This window comes from Eschscholzia californica, unplaced genomic scaffold (assembly GCF_041429995.1).
Source record: "Eschscholzia californica isolate CP2 unplaced genomic scaffold, dmEscCali1.0.p SCAF_6, whole genome shotgun sequence".
Taxonomy (NCBI): Eukaryota; Viridiplantae; Streptophyta; class Magnoliopsida; order Ranunculales; family Papaveraceae; genus Eschscholzia; species Eschscholzia californica.
In genome coordinates this window covers 27,614,757-27,642,388 of record NW_028238483.1, presented here as the reverse complement: position 1 = coordinate 27,642,388, position 27,632 = coordinate 27,614,757, and the positions used below count along the sequence as shown (strand labels likewise).

The following is a 27,632-nucleotide window of genomic DNA, read 5'->3' as shown; positions in this document are numbered from 1 at the left end:
TCACATTGCCGAACTAAAATGATTTCAGGGAAGAGTCATTATTCAGAGATGAAAGGGAATGACTAAAGATTTACATATAAAACTTAGGAGATAACAGCAAAATCATTCACATACACTGATAAAAAACTATCATCTAAAGTGCCATCTAAGTAATTATAAAGGCCACAAAAACTATTCCTCAGAATATCACGATATGATTATACTATTTACACTTATAAATTACTCGAAATAATGCTTGAATCCAACTACCGTCTCCAATTATCCATCCTCGTACCTCATAAATTTTAGTGGGATGCAAAACTAGTTTAACTACAACACTATGTAATTGGACCGATGTGATTATCCTACTCCACTTGATAATGAAAATTAGTTAGAATTTTCTTAATTTGATTCTCTTTTAGCCAAATGGTCTTGTTCTAATAAAGACCTGATAATGACAAAATAGTTCATTGTTATGTTGTTTTGATTCTCTTCTAATCAAGTGGTCTTGCTACAATTATATTTAGTTTCTGGTTGTGTTGTGAAAGGATATACTATATGTTCAATCATTTAATTAGGGCAGAACACTTTGCTCACTATGTCACATGTAATTGACATGCTATTGGGACCACATACCAACCCCATGAGATGACCATATTATTAGATGAATGGAAAGTTGAAAAATAACCATACATAAGAGGAAGACACGATGCAGAAAGGTATTTTGAGTGTTACATTATGTTAGGATCACATATTGTTACGTCGTTGTTGATTATGTGAATCAGTAACGTCACAAAGTTTATCAACTTTTTGATTTCTAGAATGAGATATTGTTCTAATGTTTCTCCCTTTCCAAATATTCTTTTATTCTGATGTTTCTTTAAACTCGCAGAATTATAAAAGGAAGGTAGTTGTTACACATTTTTTTCAATTGATGTTGTAGACATGCAACTTCTAAGAAAATAGAGTGCATTCTTCAACAAAAAAAAAAAGGAAAGGCATAGAGTGCCTTGGTTTGGTGGGCAAGGAGGCAACTTTCGTGTACATTTGTTTTTTTATTTTTGAGAAACTTTCATGTACTTTAGGGGGTCTATTTAATCACTTTTTAAAAAACAAACTAAACTATAATAGAATTACAATTTATGTACAAGTTTATAGGGCTCTTGTCTTCCCATTTTCTGGGATATTTTTGTGTAAAACATTTTAAATCCAAAATTTCTATCGAATTATATTTTACTAATGAGAACTTTAATTAGTTCAACCGACTGATTATCGGTTTAATGTCCATTCCAAGCGTACCAAACTAGGAAACTAGATACTTATTCTAGAATTCTACAATAAACCAAATATATACAAATATCATCAGTTCTATAGTTTACAACAAGAATTGAAACAACTGTAGGGAAAATTCACCTTGTTTATGGGACTCCACTTGTTCTATCTTTTCTGAAATTTCACGTTATAAAATCTCTAACTACGCAATTGCAAGACTCACAGGTTTGACGTATCCTTGTGCAGTTTAGCCACATGTATGGTGTATACTTATGCGGTTTAACTTAAGCAATAATATTTTCGTTGGTCGGAATAAAAATGAGGTTATATTTTAGTATCTGACATATAATGTGTAAATAACAATTCAAAGTACATATCTCAATTATTGGCTTGAGAATAATTGTAAGATGAAAGATTTGACATGATTAATAGAAGATTTTGTTTTAGGGGGGTTGAGGTGGAGCCAACAATTTTCCTTTGATAAGGATTAAGAAATTGGGTTATAAAATGTGGAATAAATGCGCCCACATAATGTCACAAGAGTGCAAAAAATAAAGCTGTACTTGTCTATGTGACCCTACTTTCATTGTCTCATTAGGGTTATGCACTTGGAACATCACATGCTTCTTGGTGTATATGTGTGTATGTTGTTTGGCTTATACATTGTACACATGTTCAAGTAACATGTGTGATTCGCACATGTGCCACTTAACCCTAAGACAACAAATTCCCAATTAATGGACAGTCTCTAACACACAACATTTGTCTATATAATATGTCACACATATCACATATCTTATAGCAGTTTTGATTAATCAAGATAGTTGTCTCAGTTTTTTCGCAAAAGCCGAATATACTTCCTAGATGCAAATACAAGAAACCAATATCACATTGAAAGTAACTGATTTTATTTAGTTATTATTGAACTTAAAACCATTTGTAGATTAAGGTTAAATTCACATTACTGGTTACTGAAAGGAAAAAATACAATATAGATGTGAAGTGGGTAAGCAACCCTAACTTGTGGTGTGCATCTATGAGGATCCTTTTTTTGATAGTGGGTCTCCAACGATTTGAGGTTCAAAATCTGGCTTTACGTATTGGGCGAGCATATTTGCGTACAAGTCATAACGAGCAGTCATACGAAATCCCCACTTATCTTTTAGCTGTCTGCACAGATTGAGATCCATGTCTGATATGATCAGCCCATCCCTATGACGCGATAATGATGGTGTACAAGAAGCATCTGGAGCTGAAAAATAGCTTGACCCGTAAAAGTGTCCGAAATCTGAATGCTGAGGTTTCCCATCACCTGAAGTAAATGGATTTGGGAATACCTCTGTTCCAACACGATTGATTGATCCCACAAAGTAACTGTTCGCTATTGCAGCATTACGAGCCTGAGAAACCCAAAACTCAAAAAATTAGATTCACCAATTGTTTACAACTCAAAGTAGAAAAATAAGGAAAATGATACTTGGCCCGAAAATGGCCCGACTGCTGACAGGATGTCAGGAGGAGAAAACGAGCATGCCACATCAGCAGTCAGACCATTTTCAGCCATAATTTTCGGGCCATGTAGCACCGTTGAATAAATAAATGCATTGACAAGGAGAAAAAAGGAAAAGCACGTCTCGGACTTTGAGCATAGATAGCAGTAGCCAGTGACTGTAAACCACCACTTCATGTTTCACCAAGAAGATTTTTCAACGTCAACGTTGTACTAAGTTATTGAAAAACGAATAAGTATATAAGATCTGCTTTGTTATCACACCATTCAAACCAAACTAAATGGTAACATCACTGCACTGTTTGTTTTGTCTGAGACAGTCCATGCGATATACAAGAAACCAATATTGGTTAACTAGGATTAGGACATTTTCCGAAGTATATCTGTTAACTAGGATTAGGACATTTTCCGAAGTATATCTGCTAACTAGGATTAGGTCATTTTCGAAAGTTTTCAATAAGCATAAAATAGAGACTTAAAAGAAGAGAGAAATCCATTAGACATGTAAGAATGCAAAAAACTTGACAAAGGTGAGACGTAAAACCTCGATAGGCCACATGGGTTCACTGAGTTCTCCAACAGTTGCAGAAGGGTTGAAGACAATCTCAGCTCCATTCAAACCAAATCCCATCCAGTTCAGAGGATGGTGTCTTCCATAGCAGATATTAACTGCTATCTTCCCATAAGCGGTCTCAAAGACGGGATGCCCTGTGTTTCCTTCCATATAGTATGTGCTCTCGTTAAAATCCCCAACTCTTGGTATGTGATTCTGACAGAGAAAATCAGTATAAGATACAAATCCCATGCCAATAGTTAGATATATATGTTAACTGGGAAAGTTGTATTTTACATCTTCATATATCTTACCTTACGATGCTTCCCAATTATATTACCATGATTTCCGATTATAACAGCAGTGTTCCATATAGTTTCCCCATGATTCACATCCCGCTCAAGAATTGGGCTTACAATGACCATATTATATTTCCGTGCCAAGTTTTGCAGGAATTGAGTCGATTCCCCATCAACAGGCTCAGCGAATTCACACCATCTCTTCTCCCGAGTACAAAACGCGAAGGGCATTGTCCATGCTTCCTGGACTCATACTAGAAAGTGTAAGAAAACCTAGATTTTGATGGAAAAAAATCCATAACAGTTTGTTATCGCATAGGGTCACTCACTTGCAAGCATAATATGTTGACCCCAGAAGAACCTGCAGCCTCAATTATGGGTTTGACTTTCTGCAAAATGGCTCTCTTTTGGTCTGAAAAAGGTGATGTAGTGGGGAGCACAACAGAGTTTTGAATGAGACCAACCCGAACAATTCTAGGTTCTCGAAGAACCTCCTTGTCCGCATTAAAGCTATAAGCCTGTAAATGTTTGAGAAAGTTGGGGATCAATTAGTAGAAACTCACAATGTATTGAGGTAGAACTCCTATAGAGCTGAAAATAATAATTTACCTTCAAGTCAAAATCATGGTTAGTAGAAAGATGAGTTGCAGATTCCGGGAGAACAACCGGTTCAAGTGCTTTTCCGCAATTCAGCCCAAGAAGCAATCGGTTTACTTCCTACAAGATGCCAAGTCAAAGAAGAGATATATAATCATTTGCATGTCAAAAACTGAATTACCCAAAACTTCACCTACCTATTTCTGTAATTCTTTTTCATAAAAAACCAACAAATTTTTACTAAATAATATGAACATCCAAAGAAGTATTCAGATCAAGAACACCACGAAAACCAATTGCTTATATGATTCTCTAATGAAAAATTGTTAACTGAGTCGTATGTTTCTTCACTAATTTCAACAAATTAATCAAAATTTCCAATTTTCTTTTATCTGATAGAAGAAGAAATCAAGGTGTTTAAGTGCTGATATTATTACATAAATAAATAAGAAACATGAAATTGGGTAAAAATCTCATATATTTCACTAAAATTAGAGGATTTCAATCACTATGAACAAACACAAAGTTGTGATTCAAGCTAGAAACCCTAATCTAATGAAGATAAAGGAAACCCTAACTTTACAAAAAAAAAAAATGAAAATGAAAAGAAACTGTACCTGGAAGAGTTGAGGTTCAAGAGAGGAACTTAAAAGTTGATGAAGAGAATCGAACCCACAAATGGAACCCTTTCCTCCATTACTCGATTTCTCTTCTCCTTCTCCATTTTTACTAACAATTCTTTCTTCTCCGTTGTTCATCTTTTTCTTAATTAGAGTTTAGAGAGAGAGAACGAGAATGAAGATCAAAGCAAAATAGAGTGAGATCTTAATATGGCGGGTGGTGCTGACATCATCTTATCACTAATTATTGATTAATGATACTAATATTTTTGTATTTTGAGAAAGTTAGGGGGGGTAGTGGAGCGGGACTTTCACAGACTTTCATAGACAAAATGTCCCGTAGACATTTCAAGACATTTCGGATGAGTTATTATAGACAACATGTGTTCATAGACATTTTCAAGACATTGAGAGTTATAGACAAAATGTCTTTATAGACATTTCAAGACATTTGATCCATAGACAAAATGTCCTGGGGACATTTTAAGATCTTGAGTCCATTGACAAAATGTGTAATACATATTATATTTGTGCTAATCAAAAATATATTTTTCGACTTTTGTAGACATCTGTGAATATTTGTGGACATTGATGGACATTTGGTAGACATTTATTATTTTAATATTATTACTATTATTTAATCACATGAAATAATATATTAATACTAACATTTCAAAAATATATTTTTCGACTTTCGTAAACATCTGTGAATATTTGTGGACATTGATGGACATTTGGTAGATATTTATTATTTTAATATTATTATTATTTTTTAATTACATGAAATGATATATTTATACTAACATTTCAAAAATATATTTTTCGACTTTTGTAAACATCTGTAAATATTGTGGACATTGATGGACATTTGGTAGACATTTACTATTTTAATATTATTATTATTGTTTAATCACATGAAATAATATGTTTATACTAACATTTCAAAAATATATTTTTCGACTTTCGTAGACATCTGTGAATATTTGTGGACATTGATAGACATTTGGTAGACATTTATTATTTTAATATTATTATTATTGTTTAATCACATGAAATAATATATTTATACTAACATTTCAAAAATATATTTTTCGACTTTCGTAAACATCTGTGAATATTTGTGGACATTGATGGACATTTGGAAGACATTTATTATTTTAATATTATTATTGTTGTTTGATCACATGATGGACTTCAAATGTCTATTGTTTTTTGAAAGACATTTTGGCTTCCAAATTTGTCCCAAATCCTTCACAAATTCATCAAACTATGAAGTCCACCAAAGTCTGAGACATATTTTGTCTACAATCGAATGCCTCGGACTTTCATAGACTCTCAAATGTCTGGATTTGAATGCCTCAGACTTTCGTGGACTCTCAAATGTCTGGATTTGAATGCCTCAGACTTTCGTGGACTCTCAAATGTCTGGATTTGAATGCCTCAGACTTTCGTGGACTCTCAAATGTCTGGATTTGAATGCCTCAGACTTTCGCGGACTCTCAAGAGTCCGCGAAAGTCTTGCTCCACTACCCCCCCCCCCCCCCTTAATTAAACTTCACACAAAATAACTACTAAAACAGCAACTTTGATTATTATTATCATAAAGTTGTTGCCCGTAGTGATAAACCAGTCATTAATCAAAAAATAGTATAAAATCTGCATTCCAATACCTAATTTTTAAAGTAACATTTTTAAGAGGTTTATCATTTCCGATCAATTATTGTCGAGCAAGAAACTTATATTTTATAGAATAGGATTCTGAGAATCTATATTTCTTCAAGACAGATGTTTTTTTTTTTTTTGTTGAAGATTCAAGACAGCTGTTAGCAAGATCAAGAAAAACAATTCTAATCACATAAAGGACACATGTATATTAGCTCCAAAAGCAATGAATTTCATCACATCATTCAGTTTTAACTATCAAACTGGTACTTCAAATTGCTTCTCAAATTCAAACTGACAAGTACAAATAAACAATGAATTAGAACAAACTATTTTCAGGACATCAACAATGTCCTACAAACATTAAATTACAATCACAAGATATCGATACGGCTCTTATCATTCTCTACCAGAAAAAACCTGACAAAGAGGGCGTATTTGAATGATGATTACAAAAGGTACACGAGCTTGCTCACTTTTGTTCGAATGTCAAAAGGTTTTCTGTTTAGGTCTTTTCCGACGAAAAAATCGACAAGAAAACCTATTTGAACTTCCAGAGAATAAATTTGGCTGTTAGCTTCTTCATATAGGTCAGGAAATGGGCACTACTCATTGAATTCAGATACCATGATTCTCTTTCTCTTCCGCAGTTTTATCTCTCGTTTGCCAAGTAGGAATTCTTGAACTAGCTACACCAACTTCCTTGTTCTCATGTGATTCGCCCGCCTTATCACTGTTTCTCTCTCTAAACGGATTGTTAGTTCCTGTTGTTGCACGCATTGCGCGAGGTAATTTCGAAGGAATATCTTGATGTTCAACCTTGTTGTTCCCTTGCTTTCCAGTAGCTTCAACGGTTTCAGTCGCCGCAGATGGTGGTGCAGGTGGTAGTGGTGTTGGTGCAGCTGTTGGAACAATCTGAAGAGTTGATTTCCGCCATTTTTTCCTTTGAGTCTGTTTTGAATCTTTTGTTTTTGCCTGCATGAGTAGCTCAAAACAGTTAGATAACAAAAAAAAAAAAAAGAAACCAATTTTTTTAGAGTTAAAGTATTTGACATACCACAGTGTTGCCAATGTCAGATAACGGCTTCCTTCGAACCTCACCTTCTTGTTTCACCTCAGAAGTGGGTTTCTCAGCTAATGCCCTCTGCAGTAGTAATGCACCTTCAGCTACAAGAGCTTTTTTCTTCTCAATATCGTCGATATTTCCTCCTTCAATCTCATCTGAGTTGGATGAATCATTAGATTCGACCTTCATTTTATTAGCTTCTCTATTTGCACATTTACTGGCTACACATCCACAGGATTCTCCACATGTTCCTCCAGCTTCTCGACACTCACACTTCATTGTTTTACACGAAGAATATCTACTACAAGAGCAGCATAAGCTAGGTGGAGGTTTTACTGCCTTACTAGTTCCACCCTCAACTGAGGTATCTGAAACCACTTCTCCAGAACCAAGATGATCTATTGGATGTGATGTTGGTCCACCAGATCCTGTTTTAGACCCCCTTTTCCTAACCAGTTTTTTGTTAGATTCGACCCATTCCTCGTCAGCTGTCTCAGGTTCGTAAACTGAATTTTCTGAATCAGAAGTGTCCATGTCCTCAAATAACCCAGCATTGTATCCAGCAAAGTTAAACAAAGTAGAGCTCCGAGGATTCTACAATAAGATAAAAGAATTAACAGTTAGACAAGAACAACCAATACATAAACTAGTCCTTGTATATACTAGAGTCTAGACACCCGGGACAACCTTCAATCAATTCCACTTTAACCTAAACAAGACAATAGACAATCGATATAACAAAAGAAAAAGAAAAAAGATTCATAAATAGAGATAAAAAGAGTTCACCTTGCGCAGGTCATATATGTGTCCGTCGATATTTTCCATGTCTAAAACAGATTCTCCTGCCTGCTCAATGCGTCTTTTTTTACGATGTAATTTCTGATCCAAATCATAACCCAAACTCTGGTCAGCTTGAATCCAAAATGAATAACGTGAAAACAACAAATATAACAAGTGATCTTCTATTCCAATCAGAAGAAGAAACTTGATATATGAAGAATAAACAGAGTAAATAATAATTCAGTATGCATTTCACAAGAAATCAATTGTAGTTAAGATCGTAAAGTTAAAATGCCCCTAAAATTTCTAAACCGTAACTTGTTTGTATATCCAAACAGTTATGATGACGTACATTTTTCATTTGGTAAGTATTCCACGGAACTGAGAAATGATTTACTGGCCGGCTACTTACGCAAATATGGAACGAGACCTAAAGATAAGTTTCTAACCTGCAATTTCTCTCTTTGAACAAGTTCTCTGTTTTGTTGTTCCAAGTTCCTAACCGAGGCACTGAGTTTCACAACATTTTCCTTCATCTCCCTAGTCAAAGAATCCTTCTCTTTAATTTCAACTTCCTTGTCTCGTAATTGGCACCTGTTAATGGAAGAGATGGGAGAAAGAAATACAAAAAGTACAGGTTACAATTAGTTTGACGAGTTCTCAGACATGAATAATGTCCTAAGAGGCGTACTACTGCATCCAAACGTTAAACGTATATCGCAGTTGAAATGTCTTCAAGAGAATTGTACCTTGATGAGGATGCTAAATTGAAAAGATAGTTCATCACTTGTTTAGCTTCAGCAATAGTTCGCACTTGATTCCAACGACCCTTGCCAGCAAAGAGACGCTCACGCTCTTCTGCTTCTGATAATTGTGATGCCATAGACACGAGAGTGCTAGAAGAAGAAGCCAACATATTTTCAAGTGCTAAAATCCTCGAGTTTCTAGCACCAGGAGAGATTATCTGAGGGCTGTCACTGCATGATTTACAGTTGTATAAAATCAAATAGTTGGATTTCAGTACCAGGGGCTATAAAAGCACACATACTTCTATAAAAAAAACATACCTAATTTTTTTCTGCCTCAGAGTTTCAGCTTCTCCCTTTAGCTTTGCAACTTCATTGGCCATGGCAGCCCTCCTAGAAAAACACAAAAGCCAGAGTCAAGATTATCCTCCTTAAACATTTTAAAGATACTATGATATCATAAAACTAGGTACCCATATACTGGAAGAGAATGGGTTCTTACGCTTCCATCTGTCTTTCATATTGAGAACGGACCTCATGCACCCGTACGGCAACTTCAAGCTCATGTTCAAGTGCTTGCATCAGTGCCTGCATATGAAATAGTATATAATATCAGTGTGTACTATTATTAGTAACCCAAACCAGTCCACGAAGTAAAAGTAGTATATAAATAAATTATTCTCTCACCTGAATTCCGGGACCATTCCCATTTGCTGCACCTGTTTAAAGCCATGAAAATCCCATAATTGAAATCAAAACAATGAAGCACGTTGATATATAAGGCATGAGTACATCGATATAAATCCTTACGTGAAGAGTTCTTCCTAGCTTCTAATAGCTCCTTAAGTCTCTTTGTGGCCATTGAAGCTTCTTCAGTTTTCCGTTGCAAAACCTGCCATGAAAAACCGTAGTGTCAGAAACAAATAATATCCTCTAAATGATTAGTGCAGGTTGAGTTTACCATTTTTTGCCTCTGGCTTAAAGCTAATAACTTGTGCATCTCGTACTCATTCCTTCTTCCTTCTTTCTTGAGCTATTAAGAAAAGAATTTGCAGTTAGACCTCGCGGTACAAAATTTATACATGACTTATTATGATTGAGAAGTCAGTAAGCTTGATCTATCAATATTTTGACGAATTACTAGTGAGAATAACCAATCTAACTCCCAGCTGAACAGATAAGTTCAGCATAGGGGATCACTGGAAAGACATGAAAAACTACAAAATTCATTAGTTATACCTGAAGGACTTCCTTCTCCCTTGCCGCTTTCCACATCCTAAACTGCTCAGATTCTTGCTTAATCTTCTGTTGTAGTTGCACCTTTTGAGTCTTTATTTTATGAATTTCGTCCTGTAACCGTTTGGCTGCTTCATCACTCTTTTGTTTTTGTCTCAAGAGTTGTGATTGAGCATCTTGCTTCTTCTTTAGCTCAGAGACCTGCACAAATGAATAACAAAATTAAACAAGATAAAAGACGTGTTCCAGATCAAAAGAAAAGAATTGGATTTTGAACTAATTGATGATCTACCTGCGATTCGAGGACATTCAATTTTTGAAGATATTCTTCCTTCAGCTTTTGTGCCCCATCACCAGAATTGGAAGATATGTTAGCAAGGTTTGATCGGAGATTCTCAATCTCATTCTGTTAAATGCATCAAGTTAGAAAAAATTGTATCAATAATATCCTACAATATCAAAAATATGTTCGAGGATATATAATCACCATCAAGCTTTTCTTCTCATGCTCCAATTCCTGTACTTTCTTCTCATAATGTTGTTTGAGAACTGATGTACTTGCAAAGCGTTTCATTTCAGCCTTCAGTAAGAAAGATAGATATAGCAATTAGCAAAGCTATAAAACAGAAATAAAGAGCATAAACCCCTGATTGTAGTAGAGTAATAGTCGATACCTCTTTCTGCTCCAATCTCTTGTCTAATTCCTGGAGTTCCTTGTCCAATTTATCTTGAAGGGAAGAATGTTCGAGTTCCTTCTCAACTACCTCAGCCTCACCTGCCACAGATTGAACAATGTTCGTTCACATTTTGTTTTAAAGTTTTTGAAATCACCAATCCGACAAATATCTACATCTAAGTAGCTAAATATGCTACTTTATAAAAATTCCTTAATGGGAACACCCAAACACGAGTATACTCTTGCACCATAAGTCCTGAGTACAGTAACTTACTTTGTTAAATGTTAGACAACAAGTCTTAGCATTACATAAGCTGATGTTATGGATAGTGGAGAACTTGTGGAAACCTGTCATACACTACCAATTTATTTGGCATTCCTGATCTCATGATAGCTTGACTTGGAAAAGAATTATAGACATTAGGACTTTAGGGGAAATATTAACTCGGCATGTTCGAGAACACATTATGTCGCTAGATACTCAGAATTCAAAATAATGAGCAAAAACAAGATAAGCCTAGATATAAGTAAGAATGAATACACATGTTGGATGATTTCACATTTTAGAAATCTAGTTTGTACCATTATGTAAAGGGGTCAATATTTTAAAAACGTTCAAGGCGAGGCGGTCACCTGATGCCTACAGGCATACGTATTTGAACCAGGGAATAAACGTGTATATCTAAAGTCACCTGTTATTCTTTGAAATATAAAAATGTTAGTATTTTTGTTAATTAAACACTCCAGACTTTGTATTACGGTAGTAAAGTAGAAAACTATGTTATGTTTTTATATAATTATGTCATTTTCCTTGCAGAAAAATATTTTACGCCTTTTCTGCATTGAGGCATATGCCAGCCTTGTGAGAGAGAAAACCACCCTGGGGCCTAAAAGCGTATTTTAATAGAAAGATGTCATTTTGCTTGTATTATAAGTTATAACAGCCTACTAAAAGCTTCACCTTCTTTACCATCACATTCAGATGATACATCATGGGCTTCTAAAAGATACGGGTTTCTTGGATGGAGTGCATCATCCTCCAAATCAAGGCAATCGTTAAAACCAGCACGAGCAGACGCATTACAGCTCTGCAACCTCATAAGCTCCCCTTCTAGAGCTTGAATTTTGGACACGTAACTCCTCATTAAATCACAATCCTGAAATGCGAGCCCTTAAGTTAAGGTAAAAAAATAACATTCCAGCATTTGCATCATATCAATGACGGAAAATATTTAAGGTAGATGTGTAATTTGGTCAAACCTTGTTTACATCACTGGACTCAATTTCAGACCAAGATTTTCCACTTTTGGCAGACTCAATTTTCATTATCAGCTTATCCTTTTCAACCTGAGACGTTATTTGATCTTAGTGAGTCCAAGTATGCAGACTAATTAACTAAATTGGATCTACTCAAACAGCGATAAATTTGTCATCAGCAAGTTCGAGTAATATACACAAACTAAAAGGACAAACTGCTTAAACAAGCTACACAAACCTGAGCATTCACAGCACGTTGTTCTAGATGTTCGCATGTCCTTTGGCGTTCATGAAGCTCCCGATGTAGTTCAGCATTACTTGCTTCAAGGACTGATATTTTCTGCCTAAGGATCTGCAAAAGTGAGATATAATTGTGTGAGTTGTACAAGTAAGAATAACAGCATATACCAACACTTGTCCATCCATTTTATACCTGAAGTTCCTCATAGGTTGTACCACCTTCGCCACGAAAATAAAGAAGCTCAGCCTGCATCTGCTCAAGTTGGCTCCGCATTCTCTGCATCTGAGCTGTCATTGGATCGCGATTTATCTGCCACATAACTGCAGTTAACAGACAATACAATAGAAAGACACCATAAAGAGAAAAAGTCTCTTGTTCAAGAATGATACTTACAACTGCCTTGTTTTGAATATTGCGAGCACGATTGGCATACTTAAGAGTGTTGAGGGTTTCCTCGGCATTTGAGTCCGCAGGACTTACACAAGCTGGAATCAATAATTTAAAATGATAAGTACAATGGAAAATTTAAAACATGTGAAACACGAGAATAACTATAATAATAGAAATTAACTTATACTTCACTGATTTGGGGAAGAAAATGTCTAAAGAAGCTTACCTATCATGACAGTTTTACTATTACCACCAAGAGAGTCCTGCAAAACCGAAACATAACATTAGAATATAGAACCATAATTTTCATTTCAACGAAGTCTATGTCAATTATATATCACATAACAAGTACTTTGCATTCAGACATATATATTAGTGCATATGCAAAAATTTGTCCATCCTAGATTGCTTAATGCCTAAATAGCAAATCCCAGTGTGAATAACTATAAACGTAAAATAACACAACACCATGCAAAAAACAAAATACTTGCCTGTAGTAAGCGTGTTAACTTGCTATCGCGATATGGAACGTGTCCTCCTTCCTTCCTCTTCTTCTCATCTCCCAAGGCACTTATCACATTACCAAGAGCCAACAATCCCCTGTTGATATGGATACCTGCAGAAATCGTGTTCAATTAGACAACAACTTAAGGGACGGATACTAGAAAGTTTAATAAACTATAAGAATTATTAATACCTTCTTTCAAACGCAGCCCATCTGCTCCTGTCCGTTTTGCACGTTCAGAACCAGCAAGGTCTACCAAATGAAGTTTTGCACATAATATATCATCTCCAACATCATCACTAATGGCTCCATTACTGGAGCAATGAGTGTTTCTCTTTTGCTCTATCGTTATTGTAAAGATGGCATGTGAACGACTACAAAACAAAGACAAACACCAAAAGCAAAGAGTACATTAGACAACCACTTGTGTCAGCCGACAAATTACAAAACTTTGTGATGGTAGATGCTATGATGAACAGAAAGTAACTAAGATGCAAATACAATTTTGCAAGAGGTTTGAACCATCACATAACAACCAACAACTAAGTATTCAAACCTCGATTGACTATTCATATTTGTACTTCCAGTCGCTCGAGATATTGAACCTCGAGATAGGAATGATGCCATCTCTTGTTTTGTTCGAACTTCGGGTTCTGTCACACCAGCTAGGGTAATCCCCCCATTTGTTGTTTCCCGAATTTGTATAGGATTTCTTGAAGGTGCAGCCAGCTTTGGAAGAGAAGTCCCTTCACCTTTTGAGGAAACTGTGGAATTCGGGTCGAGTAAATCAAAGACTTCTTCCTTGAAAATCTGCAAATATGCGAAAAAACAAGTTTAATATTGACAAATTTTATAAGCCATATAGCGACAACTCCCAAGAAGAATATAACATGCATGAAGCAGACAAATGAGACCATCTCACCTCAATAAATGAAACTCTTATTAAAAATTCAGTACTTTCTTTCATCTCTTCAACTTTTGTAAATATAGTGTCCATCACTTGTGGTATAATACCACCACAGTTGGCTTCTCCTGTATAATTAGTTCCCATTGTGTAAGTCTTACCTGAGCCCGTCTGCATCAGTTAAAACACAATAGCTCAGACTATAAATTTAAGACCGACATCTCAAACTTAACAAGAGAAACAATAAAGGAAGAAAAAGAAATACCTGGCCATAGGCAAGAACTGTAGCGTTATAACCATGGAATAAAGCATCAACTAATGGAGCAACACAGTCATCGAAAATTGAGCTTGATGAAGAAGAGGCCGTACAACCATAAACATAATCAAACGTGAACGAGTGTGTTCCAATTTGCACCTACGTGCGTAAAGAAGAACTCAATCAATGTTCAAATTAACAGTATGAATTTTATAACTAGCTTCAGCATATAAACATCATCTCAAGCACACTAACCAACAATCACATTTGCAAACAAAAATGATATTAAGAACTTTATTTGCAAAACTCTTCAAAATGAAACCAACACTAAAAAATGAAGATTGAAGTTAGAAGCATAGGTACCTGCGGTTCTCCTGATATAATATTAATACAGTCCGTACAACCTAAAAGAAGCTCTGGATTAATGAGTGGCCTAACGTTGACAGCAACTCTAACACATTCACCGGCGGAACCCCCTTTCACCTCTGACTCCATGCCGGAAAATCAAGCACCGACTCCAAAATCTTAACACAGATCCAAAGAAAGAAAACAACAAGTTAAGAAAATCGATCTAATAACATTCAGGAAACGAATTTACCATTAAACAAATTAACAGTACGAGATATAAAATAAAAATCGTAAGAGGCACATACGAGTTTCAGATCTTTAATCGGTTATTGAGAATTCAAGAAGATAAAGAGAAGCCAGTCCGAAACCTAAAAATATAAACATTGATTTCATATGAAATGAGCTAGGAAGAAGAAAAAGAAGACGATGATTGGATTTGAAAATGAAAACAAAAAAACGATTTCATTACTTAGAAATTGAGAGATAATCAACTACTAGTCAGATCTGAGATTTCTACCTTTTGGATATGAACAGAGGAGATGATTGAGGATCGGTTTTGAAAATGGATCAAAATAGGGTTTTGTTTCTGGTCCGTTGGAGGAGGTGGGGGTGTAATGAAGGAAGAAAATAGATTTGGGGAATTAAATTGTTGGGGAAAAGCATTTGCTTCCGAATTCAAATTAAACGAAAGTGGAACGTGTGAGACTTTTTGGAATTATCTTTACACGTGTGTAAATTCAAATTTGAACTAGGATGATGACCGAATTACCCTTCTAAAAATGATGTGAATCATGTTAATAGATGTTATATCAATGCGGCTAGAAATCTAGAAATCCATCCACTTGTATTTCCTTTTTTATTTGAACTTCCCTTGAGCTATGTAGTTCAAGTGGTTCATCACAGAGCATCTCTAATGCAAAATTCAAAAAAATCTTAATTCATCTTATGTGTCAAGTTCTAATTGAGATTCTCACTATTAGGAGACGTTAAGAGCATCTCCAATGCAAAACTCAAAAATATCTCTATTCATCCTATTTGTCAAGTTCTAATTGAGATTCTCACTCCTAGGTGTCGAAAATAGAGATCCTCAATTCTTTTATGTCTCCAATGCAACACTCTAAACTCTTTTATTTTACTTACGTGTCATTGTTATTTTTGTAAAAAAAATAATTAGTTATTTTGGAAATATACGAAGACTTTATTTCTATTGGTTGAAATTTAAATATTGATGAGTTGGACAATTAGAGATATCTCAAGAGGACACTCTGAAAATAGAGTGTCCTCTTGAGATAACTCTATTCCACTCTCGACACATCATCTTTGAGATCTTAGTTGAGTTTTGCATTGGAGATGATTTTTTAAGAAAAACTCAGAAAATCCTATGTGGCACTCCGAATTTCTAAGATTGAGTTTTACATTGGAGATGCTCTAATAGAGATCCTCAATTTTTTTTGTCTCCAATACAAAACTCTAAACTTATCTTATTTACTTATGTGGCATAGCTATTTTTGTAAATAAATAATTAGTTATTTTAGAAAATATAGAATACTCGATTACTATTGGTTGAAAATCAAATATTGATAAGTTGGACAATTAGAGATATCTCAAGAAGACACTCTATTCCACTCTCGACACGTCATCTCAAAGATCCAAATAGAGTGTTGCATTTGAGATGATTTTTAAGAAAAAACTCTAAAAATCCTAAGTGGCACTCGGAGTTTCTAAGATTGAGTGTTGCATTGGAGATGCGCTTAAAGGCAGACACGGCTCTTGGTCGTGATGGCTACTCACCATCCTTCTTTCATCAAAATTGGAAAACTGTTTCAGATGACACTGTGGCTATGGTTCAACATTTTTTCCTCACTAGATGTTTGGCACCAGAGATAAATCACACTAACGTCGCTCTCATACCAAAAATTAATAGCCCTGTTACTCCCTCGAACGTCAGGCCTATCAGTCTATGCAATACAACCTACAAATTTATCTCTCAAATCCCTTGTGAATAGGCTGAAACCACACCTAGATAGTTTTATTAGCCCTCATTTTTGTTCATGGCAGACATGGGACAGATAACATCATCTTAGCCACTTAAATCACACACTCAATAAAGACTCAGAAATGCAACCAAAAATACATGGGGCTTAAATTGGATATGTCAAAAGCCTTTGACGGAATTGAATGGACCTTCTTGCTTGATGTGCTCACTAAACTAGGATTCTCTTCGACCTTTTGTTCTCTAATCTCACAGTGCATATCCTCTTCCACATCTTCAGTGCTCCTTAATGGAATTCCAGGACCAAGTTTCACTCCCTCTAGAGGACTTAAACAGGGAGACCCTCTTTCACCCTACTTACTTATAATTTGCATGGAAGCCTTAAGTAGACTGCTGGATAAGACTCAATCAGAGGGTTTTATACAAGATTTCAAAATATCAGACTCATCACGCATTATTACTTATCTTCTTTTTGCTGATGATTGTCTCATATTCCTCAAAATGGACATGCTATCAGTTCATCAGCTCCTCACCATCTTGACAAAGTTTGGGAATGCTTCTGGGCAAATGATAAATTTCTATAAAAGTGGAGTCTTCTTCAGCTCCAATGCTCATCACAAGCATTGCAAAATTGTCTCCAAGATTCTTAAAGTCAGACAAATCAACAAGAAAGATCCATACTTAGGTACTAACATCTTTATTGGCATATCCAAAACTGTTCCTTTTCTCCCAATTCTAGATAACTCCATTAAAAACTCAGCACATGGAAAAAGAATCTTCATTCTCAGGCTGGCAAGGGTGAGTTGATTAAATCATCCCTGTCAGCTGCCTCTACGTACCAGATGCAATCTTTGATCTCCCTAACAAGATCAAGAAACCCATTACTTATCTTCAGAGGGAATTCTGGTGGGGATCCACTGCTACTTCAAAAAAGATTTATCTCAAAAACTGGACATCTATTTATAAGCCTAAATCCCTTGGAGGTCTGAGTTTTAGAATTATTACCCTGGACAACACATCTCTTCGAAGTAAACTCAATTGGATCTATAAAACTCAACCTAACACTCCGTGGGTCATATTTACGAAAACAAAATACTGCATTCCCACTGCTCCAAATCGTAATGGTAGTTCCTCCTGGTTGTGGAGAACTTTAAAAAAGAATTAGGAAGTTGTTGATAAGCATGGGACATAGGAGATGGCAACAATGTGAACATTTGGACCCACTGTTGGATCTTAGACATGCAACAGTTGGGTTGTCCTACTAACACACATGGTTATACTCTTGTTTCCCAATTATCACACCTGGTCATACTTGGAACCAGCAAGCCTTATCTCTCCTCTTCACCCCTGATGTTCAGCAAAAGATACAATCCATCCCTTTGACTTCAGCCACAGACAGTTATAAATGGAAACTATCTCAATCAGGAGACTACACTGTCTCTTCTTATTATAAGCACTTGATTCATGAACTCTTCCCATTTATCAATCAATACCTGTTGCTCAACACTTTTGGAAAGTTTTGTGGAAACTGAGGTGTCGTTTGGCAACACTAAAATAAGTTACTTTTTTGCTTATTTAAGTAGAAAAGTCGAAAAGCTAGTTTGGTACGCAAAAATTACCGACTTCATTTAAGTTAAAATTTGACTTTTTTTTGTAGTTAAAATTTTTAGCTTTTGACTTCAAAGTAAAGTAACTTTCCTTTGAGACATGCATGAATTTTACTTGACGAATTTTTTTTGCCTATCTCCGCTCCACTACCACAACTAAACTTCTACCATACCATTCTACCCTCACCACCACCACATTAAGCATTGCACCTCCCCCACCACCCTACCTCAACTACCACCACCACACCTTAACCACCACCACCACCATACACCACCACACCTCGACAATAACCACTTTGTAGCTCCACCACTACCATCATCACCGTACCTTCACCACCACCACCTTACCTTCACCGCCACCAACACCAGGACCACCGTACCTTCACCGCCACCACCACCACCAGCATACCTTCACCACCACCATCATACCTCCATCGTTACCACCTACATATCTAATCCACCACCTTTACCACCATCACCGTACCACCTCCACCATAATTCCGTCATTATCACTCACATACTTATCCACCACCACCACCACCGTATCCCAACCATCACCACCACCGTACTTCCACCACCGCCATACTTCCACTACCATCGCCACCATCATACCTCCACCACCACCGCTGTCACCATCATACCTCTCTACCACCACCATCAAACCTCAACCACCAGCACACCTCAGAACCATACCTTCATGGCACCACCACTACCACCAATATCACCACTACTTCGCATACAAGAGTAATCGTGGAAATCATAAATAAATTTAATTAAAATCAACTATCTTTATTAAAAAGAAAAATAAAATTATCAAAAGTAAATTGAGTTGCCAAACTAACTTTTTGACTTTTTTACTTATAAGTAACATTTTTGCCAAATATACTTTTGAAACTTTTTTACTTTTTTAAAGCAAAAGAACTTCTACTACAAGCAAAAATACTTCTACTTTTGGTTGCCAAACGACACCTGAGAGTGCCCCCGCGTATTCTAGTCTTCCTCTGGAAATTAACCCAAATTATTTTACCTCTCAATGCACGCATAGGTTGCATTATTACTGACATTTCACTTACCTGTCCTTTATGTTCTAATGGGGAAGAAATACAATACCACTTCATCCACAATTGCATCTTAGTGAAAGAGTTCCTTGCAGATTTCTCTGCATCTTAGCCCAGTAACCAGAGCTTTACAAACTTCAAGGAATGCTTTGTTTATTTCTACAACTTGGATAGGGAAGTTGATCAATCTGTCTCTCTCACAATATTGGAGACTTTATTATCCACAACTCTTTGGCATTTTGGAAACATAGATGTGGTATTGTTTTCAAGGGGATTCAGTTCAATATGTCATCTCTTCTATCAATTACTAAACGCGTCCTTCGATCATAAATTCTATCTCTGAGAGCACACTCCCTACCTTCCTCATCAATCACACAACAGTGGACACTTCCTCCACAAGGAGTCTTGAAAATGAATTATGATGTTTCTTTTGTGAAAAACTCATTGCTTTCTTCTTTGGCTATAGTTATCCATGATTACACAGGTAATCAACTTGCGAGTGAATCCATCACCACCACCTCCAGAACAGTAGACGAAGGAGAAGGGAAAGTCGCACTTCTAGGCGTCATATGGACAAAAAACCATGGAGTTAGTAAATTACTTTTGGAAGGAGACTCGACAAATGTCTACAACTTTTTGACTCTAAGAATGAGCTCGATCCACTGGACAACGATCCATGTACTAAAAGAAATTAAGAAACTAGTCTCCTCTTTTGTCTCCATCTCTTTTTTGTTTGTCAATAGAAAGTTCAATAGCAAAGCTAACACTCTTGCCTTTAACTCTAAGAAAACTAGTATCAACTCTTCCTCTTGTGTCCCTAACTGCACTTTATCTTATCATAACATCCATGTAACTGCTCTCAATTATAATTAATAGATGTTATGTGTTCAAAAAAAAACTTCCTTTTACTATACAAAAACAATGATTTTACTATACAAAAACAATGATTTTTTATATCACGAAAACAACCTTTCAACACAAAAAAAAATCATGGAAACAACAATAGTACTAACGGGACAGTTAATAGAGAGATATTGAAAGACCTTTACAGAAAAAAAAAATATATGATATTACAAAGCACTTGGTTTCTTTTATGAAATATACTATAATGAAACCAACATTCTTACAAACAAAGTTAATTAAGAGAGGAAAGAAACGATGGTGCAATATTCCAAACATTTTTCTGTCTATTATTTCTACCCCATTTTGCGAGAGCGTTGGCTTTGGTGCTGCATTCCCTAGGAACAAAGATGATGTTTGTGAACTGATTCATGAGATCTAACACCTGCAATATGATTTGTTTTGATTGCCAATGTATACCGTTACTCTGGCCATTGATGAAATGTATTTATAGATATTTCAAGACACTGATCTATAGAAAAAATATTTGGTGGATATTATTATTAGGGGGGTTGTTTCTTTTTTGACTTTCTGGTTTGTGACCAACTTCTTTTTAACCTTCAATTTTTCGTAAATTAAAATTTGACCCCTTCTCATGAAACCGTCAATTAACAAACTTTTAATTTTTTTTTCATAATCACCCTTATCTTTTTCCTCACCTTAGACATTAAGAGTTAGGTGTTGTTTGTTTTTTTTTGTTTGAATCTATATTTGCTGAACCGAATTGGTTGAATCTGAAATTGTTAAACTGAATTGGTTGAATCTGAATTTGTTGAATAGTTTTACAAGGTAGCATGTTTGCTTTTCATCTGAAATATTAGGTCTGAAATTAATTTTTACATTTATACCCTTGTAGTAAATGAACAATTCCTTACATGAGCTGGAAACCCAACCGGATCCGACGAGAGACCCGGCCAATTGCTTGACTCCGAGCCTGTGTTGCCACCATGGGGAATCCGGTCTCTAAGCACTGGTGATGCCGAGCCGAAAGCACCAACCCCCGACATTACAGATTATTCATAACCAAAACATGGCAAAAACTACATGAATTCATTAGTTCATAACCTTAATTCATCAATCAACTTGTCAATAGAGAGACCCCTTGATATCTCCTGGCAGCATTCAAATGCTAACCCAAGTGTCGTTTTCAGTCCAAGCACAACAAGAAGACTTACACCAATGATAACACACTAATCTGAATATTTACCATAACAAAGTCACAAAATTCTATTTTGATTTATATTAGCTCTATCAAAAAACAAAAACCAGATATATATATATATATATATATTCAATCAATATGATTGATCATCACATACTGTAATTTCTGAAATAAGATCCAAGGACCACCCCGCATATAACAAGATAACTAAATGTCACTGATTACTTATTGGTGAGGAAAGCAACCAAATATTTCACAGTGTAGTGCATTGATTGAGCAAAGATGAAAGTATTTCGAAGAAAATGTTTTTTAGTATTTCCCATATGTCGTTAAGAATCGTGATTAAGTTTCCAAACTTGTTTTACGTTGTCAAGAGAATAACCAGATCAAGATTTGCAGGAAAGAGGAATTGGGAAATACCAATAGAAGCAGAATCATCTGGAGTTCCTGCAAATAACATCCAAATTAGAGTGGCGGTTTTAGTTATGAGAAGGTTACACTGAAGGACACACAAATCATATATCTCTTAAATATAAACATAGAGGGCGCACAGAACTGTTTAAACAATAAAGTGTAGAATTAAAGTTATAAAAGAAACCAACCAAAAATATATTCATCTAGTTTATAGTCCATTACCTTTTCTTCATACATGAAACTTCAAGATTGATTTCATCCTTCAGTGAGACGTCAAACACGGGATGGGTGGCACACTGAAACGGATTGATCATCTCTAAATGAAAGACATTGAAACAAACTACTAGACCACAAATCAAAATAAAATAGAGTAGGTAAAGTGAATAGATCTACTTTGTTGGCGGACTCCGACTTTATCTTTTATCAGAGTTTGATTGAGCAGCAAATCGCACAAGTTCATTAGCAATTTCTCTAACAAAGTGACCGTAACTGTTTTGATAGTCGGGCAAACCGGATATCGGTCGGTTCGGCACCGGTCACCAATGAACAAATAAAGAAATTTTTATTCGAAACTAAAACTGTTTAGTAGCTAAATACAACTTTCTAAACTTCAAATTTACAATTCGAAAAAGTAAATGAATACAAAATTAAAAGATAATCATTGAGATTTCTCATTGATTACGATCGGTTCTATTCTTCTTCTCATGGATTACGATCGGTGTATTGCGCATTATAGAGTTACTGATGAGATATTGAGATTTTGGAGAAGAGAAGTAGAGAGGCGAAGACAAGATTAAGAAAAGTGATTTCTAGGCTTATACATTTTTACTCCTGAAATCTAAAGGTTGTAGCTAACCCTACAAATCTAAAGACTTAAAATCAATCATAGAGGCGGGCAGGTATAACGGATAAGATAAACCGGCGGGTTCAGTCGAGTGGACTATATATGCGGGCGGACTCGGTCGGATCACCGGGTAAGGACCTATGTCAGTGTCTGTCCGTTTAAGCTCTTTCGGTCGGGCGGGTGCGGACCGATTCGGGCATCACAAACCCTTCAGACTCGGACCGTCGTGGGCGGGTTCCGGATTTTCTGGCCAAAATCCCACCCTACACCGCCCCCTCCCCTTTCTCTGTATATATCACTCGTTTAGCCGTCATCTTCATACACATCCACCATCTTTTATTCTTTCTACTCACGGGATCACCAAGCACCGTTCAAGGACATGGGAAGGAGGAACGTGAGACGTAGATCACGTAAGTACTCATGATTCTCTCTCTATATTGGTTTTTGTATCCCGATATGGTTGTAATTGTTGTAATATTCAATTTGTCCAGGATGAATGTTTATTTATTATGTACCCAAAATTAGGGTTTTTGTTTTATCTTCTGGTTGTATATAATATATTCATTTGAAAAACTAAAATATAGTAGGGATGATGACTCTCTATCCCTCCTCTTTCTTTGAGCAGATTACTGTAATACGCCAGAAACAGTGGTGGACAAACTTGACGACGACCTTCTTGGTGAAATTCTGATACGACTGCCTTTAAAAACTGTAGTTGGATTTAAAGTTATCAACAAAAGATGGTATAATGTCATCTCTGATCCTCACTTTGCAAATAAACATACTAGTCGTCAAACCAATCCAGATAATTGTACTTTTTTTTCAACTAGTAGAATTATCAGGATCATTCGGACATCTTTCAATCACTCTTCACCCAATCTCCTTACTCAAACCACAATCTCTCTCGGCTTACCTGAACCGTTTCCAAAACACAGGGAGGTACACATGATGGCTAGTTGTCATGGCCTTCTTATGATTTTACTTCAAGTCTACAACGATCGAGCTTACGACTACATTTGCATTTTCAACCCGTTAACAAAGAAAAAACGACTAATTCCATCTCCTCCTGAGAAACGAGGTGGCTGCTTTTGTACTTATGGATTAGTCTTTGGACCAACTTCTTCCTCCCCATATTACCATAACCACTACAATGTAGTTTTGTTGGATTGTGGGAAGTCGAGTTTTAAATTCAAAGTTTTCAATCCGGAGAAAGAGCGTTGGATAGAATCCAAAAAGACTACGAGGATAAACTATGGTAGTAATGGCTTGAACCAGCGATTGGTAAACTTATGCTCTTATCCTGTTTGCTTTCGTGGGATTGTGCTTTGGTTTTCTGATAATGGAGTTATCATTGCATTCAATGCGGATAAAGATGAGAGCAAGGTAATTCAAATACCAATGAGTATATCTGAATTGGCGGTAAACATAACACAACCATACTACTATAGGGTTGTACCATTGAAGAGGTGTCTTTGGCTTGGAGTTGTAGAAGATGAACTTAATCTTGTAGTGTGCATTCCACCAAATGAAGTATTCATTTGGGTGCTCGATGATTATGAAAACAACAAATGGAAGCTCAAGAGAAAGGTTGTGATAAAGGGAGAACTAAAACCTCGCATAGGTTACATGGAACCCATTTTCTTTGACGGTGAGAGATTAGTTGTACACCACCCCAAGACCTGTGATTCTTATCGGCAAGAACACAATATCCGAACTGGTATTTCAAGAACTCTATGTGTGGTTGAACCACTGGGTTTTCATTATGTAAGCACTCTAACTGAGGTTCAAGGAGCGACTAAAGCAACTAAAAGGTTGCTCTGAAAACTACTACTGTCTGGAATAATTATTGTTCGTTATAAAATTATGGGATTTTAGTTTTGTTATATAGATTCTAAGATATATTATGAATTTCATACTTAGTTTGGCATTGAATTCTAGTAGTTTATTTTTTTTTACTTTTCTCAAGAGTCACTGTGAAATAGTAATTTCCATATTCCATTTGGTTTTAAATGCCTGATTTCCCTACAAGAAGGACGTGGAAAAATAATTGGCAAGAAAATGACATTTTTGCGGGTGTTTCTAGACCATTATTTTCTAATGGTCATGTTTAATCATGTTATCATATAAGTACTCTAACTGAGGTTGTTTGATAATAACTAACTAAACTGAAGCCAATTGCTCAAAATCCCCTGAGAATAGCTTGCTTCGGTTGGTAAAAATGATACATAAATTTTGTTTCTCTTATATAGAGCGGGTGAACGGGTAAAGCCATAGGTTCAGTTGTATGTCATAGCATGGAAAAAAATGTGAGCTGATTCAAGCTTAACATGGAACACTATAAGTTGGGTTTTGGTTATGCTCCTCTTGTGTCCACGACAGTCTAGATGGGATGCCCAAATTTTGAAATATTCAATGTCCAATGCCGTGAAAACGAAGAGATTTAGCCTCTAGCTTTATTCTTAATAATTGAAATTAATTACTATAAAGTTTTGTTCTTAATAATTGAAATTAATTACTATAAAATGGGGATTGGGTTGAGGGGTTTTCTACAAGTAAATGAAGGTTGGTTCCCTAGGATGACCCAGTAAGACAACATAAAAAAAAACATAAGAACTAAACATTGGTTAACGAACACTACAATAATATAACTAAATCTTGCTCCAATGCTCTTTAACTTCAACTCTGCAGTTTTCATAAGATCCTTCTTTAATTCTTCGCATTGTTTACGAGCTTTTCGAGCTATCCCATCTTTGTAATTTGGATTAGATTCGAGGAATTTCTCCACTTCGGCAAGGGCTCGAACTTTCTTTTCAGTAGGATTGATATAAGAGGCATCCATTTTAGTTTCTCATCGACAACCCTCTTCTGCAACCAGAAGTGAAGGTGGAGATGGAGGTGGAGGTGAAGGTGGAGATGGAGGTGGCTATAGCGGTGGAAGCAGAAGTGACTACCGAGATGATGATTTACGTCCGTATTAACGAAGTAGTTTCAATTCGTAATTTTAGTAAAATGTCGTATTAGTTTCATTTTGTAGCTTTAGTAAAATGTCGTAGTTTTAGTAAAATGTCGTATTAGTTTCTTTTATAGTTTTAGTAAAATGTTGTATTATTTAATTTGTAGGTTAAGTCTTGTAACTTCAACTAGTTAAATTTATTTTATAAAAAATTAGTGTTAAAAATGGTATAAATGAAATTAAGTGTCATGAATAGTGATTTGGTGGGACTTTTAGTGTTTTGCCTTTGGGTTCAACAATTTGAAAACACCAAAAAATTTGGTGAAGATTCCTTTTTGGTGATATTTTTGGTGCCAACCATTGAAGATGCTCTAAGTGAAGAAAAATCGAAACCCTAAGTCGAGTGAAGCGTATAGTGAAGAAGTTGAAACCCTAAGTGAAGAAATCGAAACCCTCAAGAGAAATGTCGAGCGGTTGTTCTATAGAAAATGGGAATTCGTTTCCTGACTTTATTAAAAGCCCTCTATTGTAACTGAGCTCTAATCGTTTCCTGACTGCAAATTACAGGAACAATGAAATCAAGCTTGTTAAGTTTAGATCTCTATTTATAAACTAAAACTAGGAACACGCCATATAGTTGTGAATTTGTGAGAAGCAACTCGAAGTTAGTTTATAGAAATGAGCAGTGAACTTTATGAAGGTAATAGGCCTCCTAAATGCTGAAGGGAAATCCAGGTTTTAATCTAAATATTCAGAAAAAAAAAAACTACCTTAATACTTTTATTTATACCCTTAATAACACGAACTATTATGATTTTCATCTCCACCGTTATCGATTTTGTGTACTCCGGGTTCTCAGAGACATTACAATACTATTGAACAACTTATTGAAGAATCAATAATGTTCATCATTGCCTTTTTTTTGTCATAGATGATCAATCAGAGCGTCTCGTAATTCCAAATGAGTCTTTTTATCTTTAATTTGCTTGTGCATAGCTAAGAATCGTGCGAAACGTTCGGCTTCATTTTCAACAATTTCTACCGCTGGAATCTCAGAGAAAATAGGGTCTCCTTCATCTAGTTCTATTGGGTTACATTTCTCTGTTAATCTTGATGAAGATGATAATCAAACTACACCAGAGTCCTCTAGTCGACCAATTGGAAGAAAGAAAGAAAGGATGAGGAACAGGGTAGACGAGGAAAAAAATTAGACGTTGCTCGATTTCACAATCGAGGCGATGAAGAACTCGAGATAATGAGAAGGACTGAAATAACAAGAATCGAAAGGAATGCTAGGAAAGATAAGCAAAGGGACACTATTAACGAACGAAATGATAAGGAACGTGAACTTGAGATGGCGAAAGTTATTTATGAACGAAAAAAGATGGAGTATGGCGTTATGCATATGGACGTGCATACAATTACAGATCCACGACAAGCATCCTTTCGAAGTGAACAACAAAAAATATATTTTGGGAAACAAAGTGGTAGCTCGTTTGGAGGTCCGTACGGAGGTGAAGGTGGAGATGGAGGTGGCTATAGCGGTGGAAGCAGAGGTGGCTATAGCGGTGGTAGCAGAGGTGGCTATAGCGGTGGAAGCAGAAGTGACTACCGAGATGATGATTTACGTCCGTATTAACGAAGTAGTTTCAATTCGTAATTTTAGTAAAATGTCGTATTAGTTTCAATTTGTAGCTTTAGTAAAATGTCGTAGTTTTAGTAAAATGTCGTATTAGTTTCTTTTATAGTTTTAGTAAAATGTTGTATTATTTAATTTGTAGGTTAAGTCTTGTAACTTCAACTA

General features: G+C 35.8%; 3 protein-coding genes and 1 long non-coding RNA gene across 5 annotated transcripts; 2 read left to right on the top strand and 2 right to left on the bottom strand.

Moving 5' to 3' along the window:
* Positions 1–2,142: 2,142 nt before the first annotated feature.
* Positions 2,143–5,118, bottom strand: BETA-UP (beta-ureidopropionase). The gene is made up of 6 exons (XM_086649033.1): positions 4,828–5,118; positions 4,223–4,330; positions 3,943–4,131; positions 3,629–3,856; positions 3,306–3,530; positions 2,143–2,651 (listed from the first exon to the last, which is right to left on the bottom strand). Exons 1-6 carry the CDS (start codon positions 4,966–4,968, stop codon positions 2,286–2,288), a joined length of 1,257 nt encoding a protein of 418 aa, XP_086505159.1. The 5' UTR covers positions 4,969–5,118; the 3' UTR covers positions 2,143–2,285.
* On the top strand, positions 3,386–4,488 carry LOC147533105 (uncharacterized). Its single transcript, XR_015227888.1, has 2 exons — positions 3,386–3,520; positions 3,759–4,488. It is a non-coding gene; the product is annotated as an uncharacterized LOC147533105 (long non-coding RNA).
* A 1,585-nt stretch (positions 5,119–6,703) lies between the features above and the next one.
* On the bottom strand, positions 6,704–15,755 carry LOC147533103 (P-loop containing nucleoside triphosphate hydrolases superfamily protein). Of its 2 annotated transcripts, XM_086650311.1 has the most exons (28): positions 15,415–15,755; positions 15,203–15,265; positions 14,913–15,073; positions 14,559–14,708; positions 14,312–14,464; positions 13,946–14,199; positions 13,582–13,763; positions 13,376–13,500; positions 13,111–13,147; positions 12,888–12,979; positions 12,687–12,803; positions 12,492–12,605; positions 12,257–12,343; positions 11,958–12,153; positions 10,995–11,095; positions 10,808–10,900; positions 10,613–10,726; positions 10,324–10,521; positions 10,046–10,117; positions 9,895–9,976; positions 9,772–9,803; positions 9,587–9,672; positions 9,406–9,477; positions 9,088–9,315; positions 8,788–8,932; positions 8,345–8,437; positions 7,550–8,152; positions 6,704–7,467 (listed from the first exon to the last, which is right to left on the bottom strand). In XM_086650311.1, the coding sequence occupies exons 3-28, from the start codon at positions 15,042–15,044 to the stop codon at positions 7,111–7,113; spliced, it is 3,915 nt and encodes a 1,304-aa protein (XP_086506437.1). In that variant the 5' UTR covers positions 15,045–15,073; positions 15,203–15,265; positions 15,415–15,755; the 3' UTR covers positions 6,704–7,110. The 2 variants fall into 2 exon arrangements, with proteins under 2 accessions (XP_086506437.1, XP_086506439.1); XM_086650313.1 differs by lacking the exon at positions 15,203–15,265 and having other exon boundaries at positions 15,415–15,589.
* A 7,446-nt stretch (positions 15,756–23,201) lies between these two features.
* On the top strand, positions 23,202–24,756 carry LOC147533102 (putative F-box protein At1g50870). Its single transcript, XM_086648530.1, has 2 exons — positions 23,202–23,285; positions 23,501–24,756. The coding sequence occupies exons 1-2, from the start codon at positions 23,255–23,257 to the stop codon at positions 24,694–24,696; spliced, it is 1,227 nt and encodes a 408-aa protein (XP_086504656.1). The 5' UTR covers positions 23,202–23,254; the 3' UTR covers positions 24,697–24,756.
* The last annotated feature ends 2,876 nt before the right edge of the window (positions 24,757–27,632 follow it).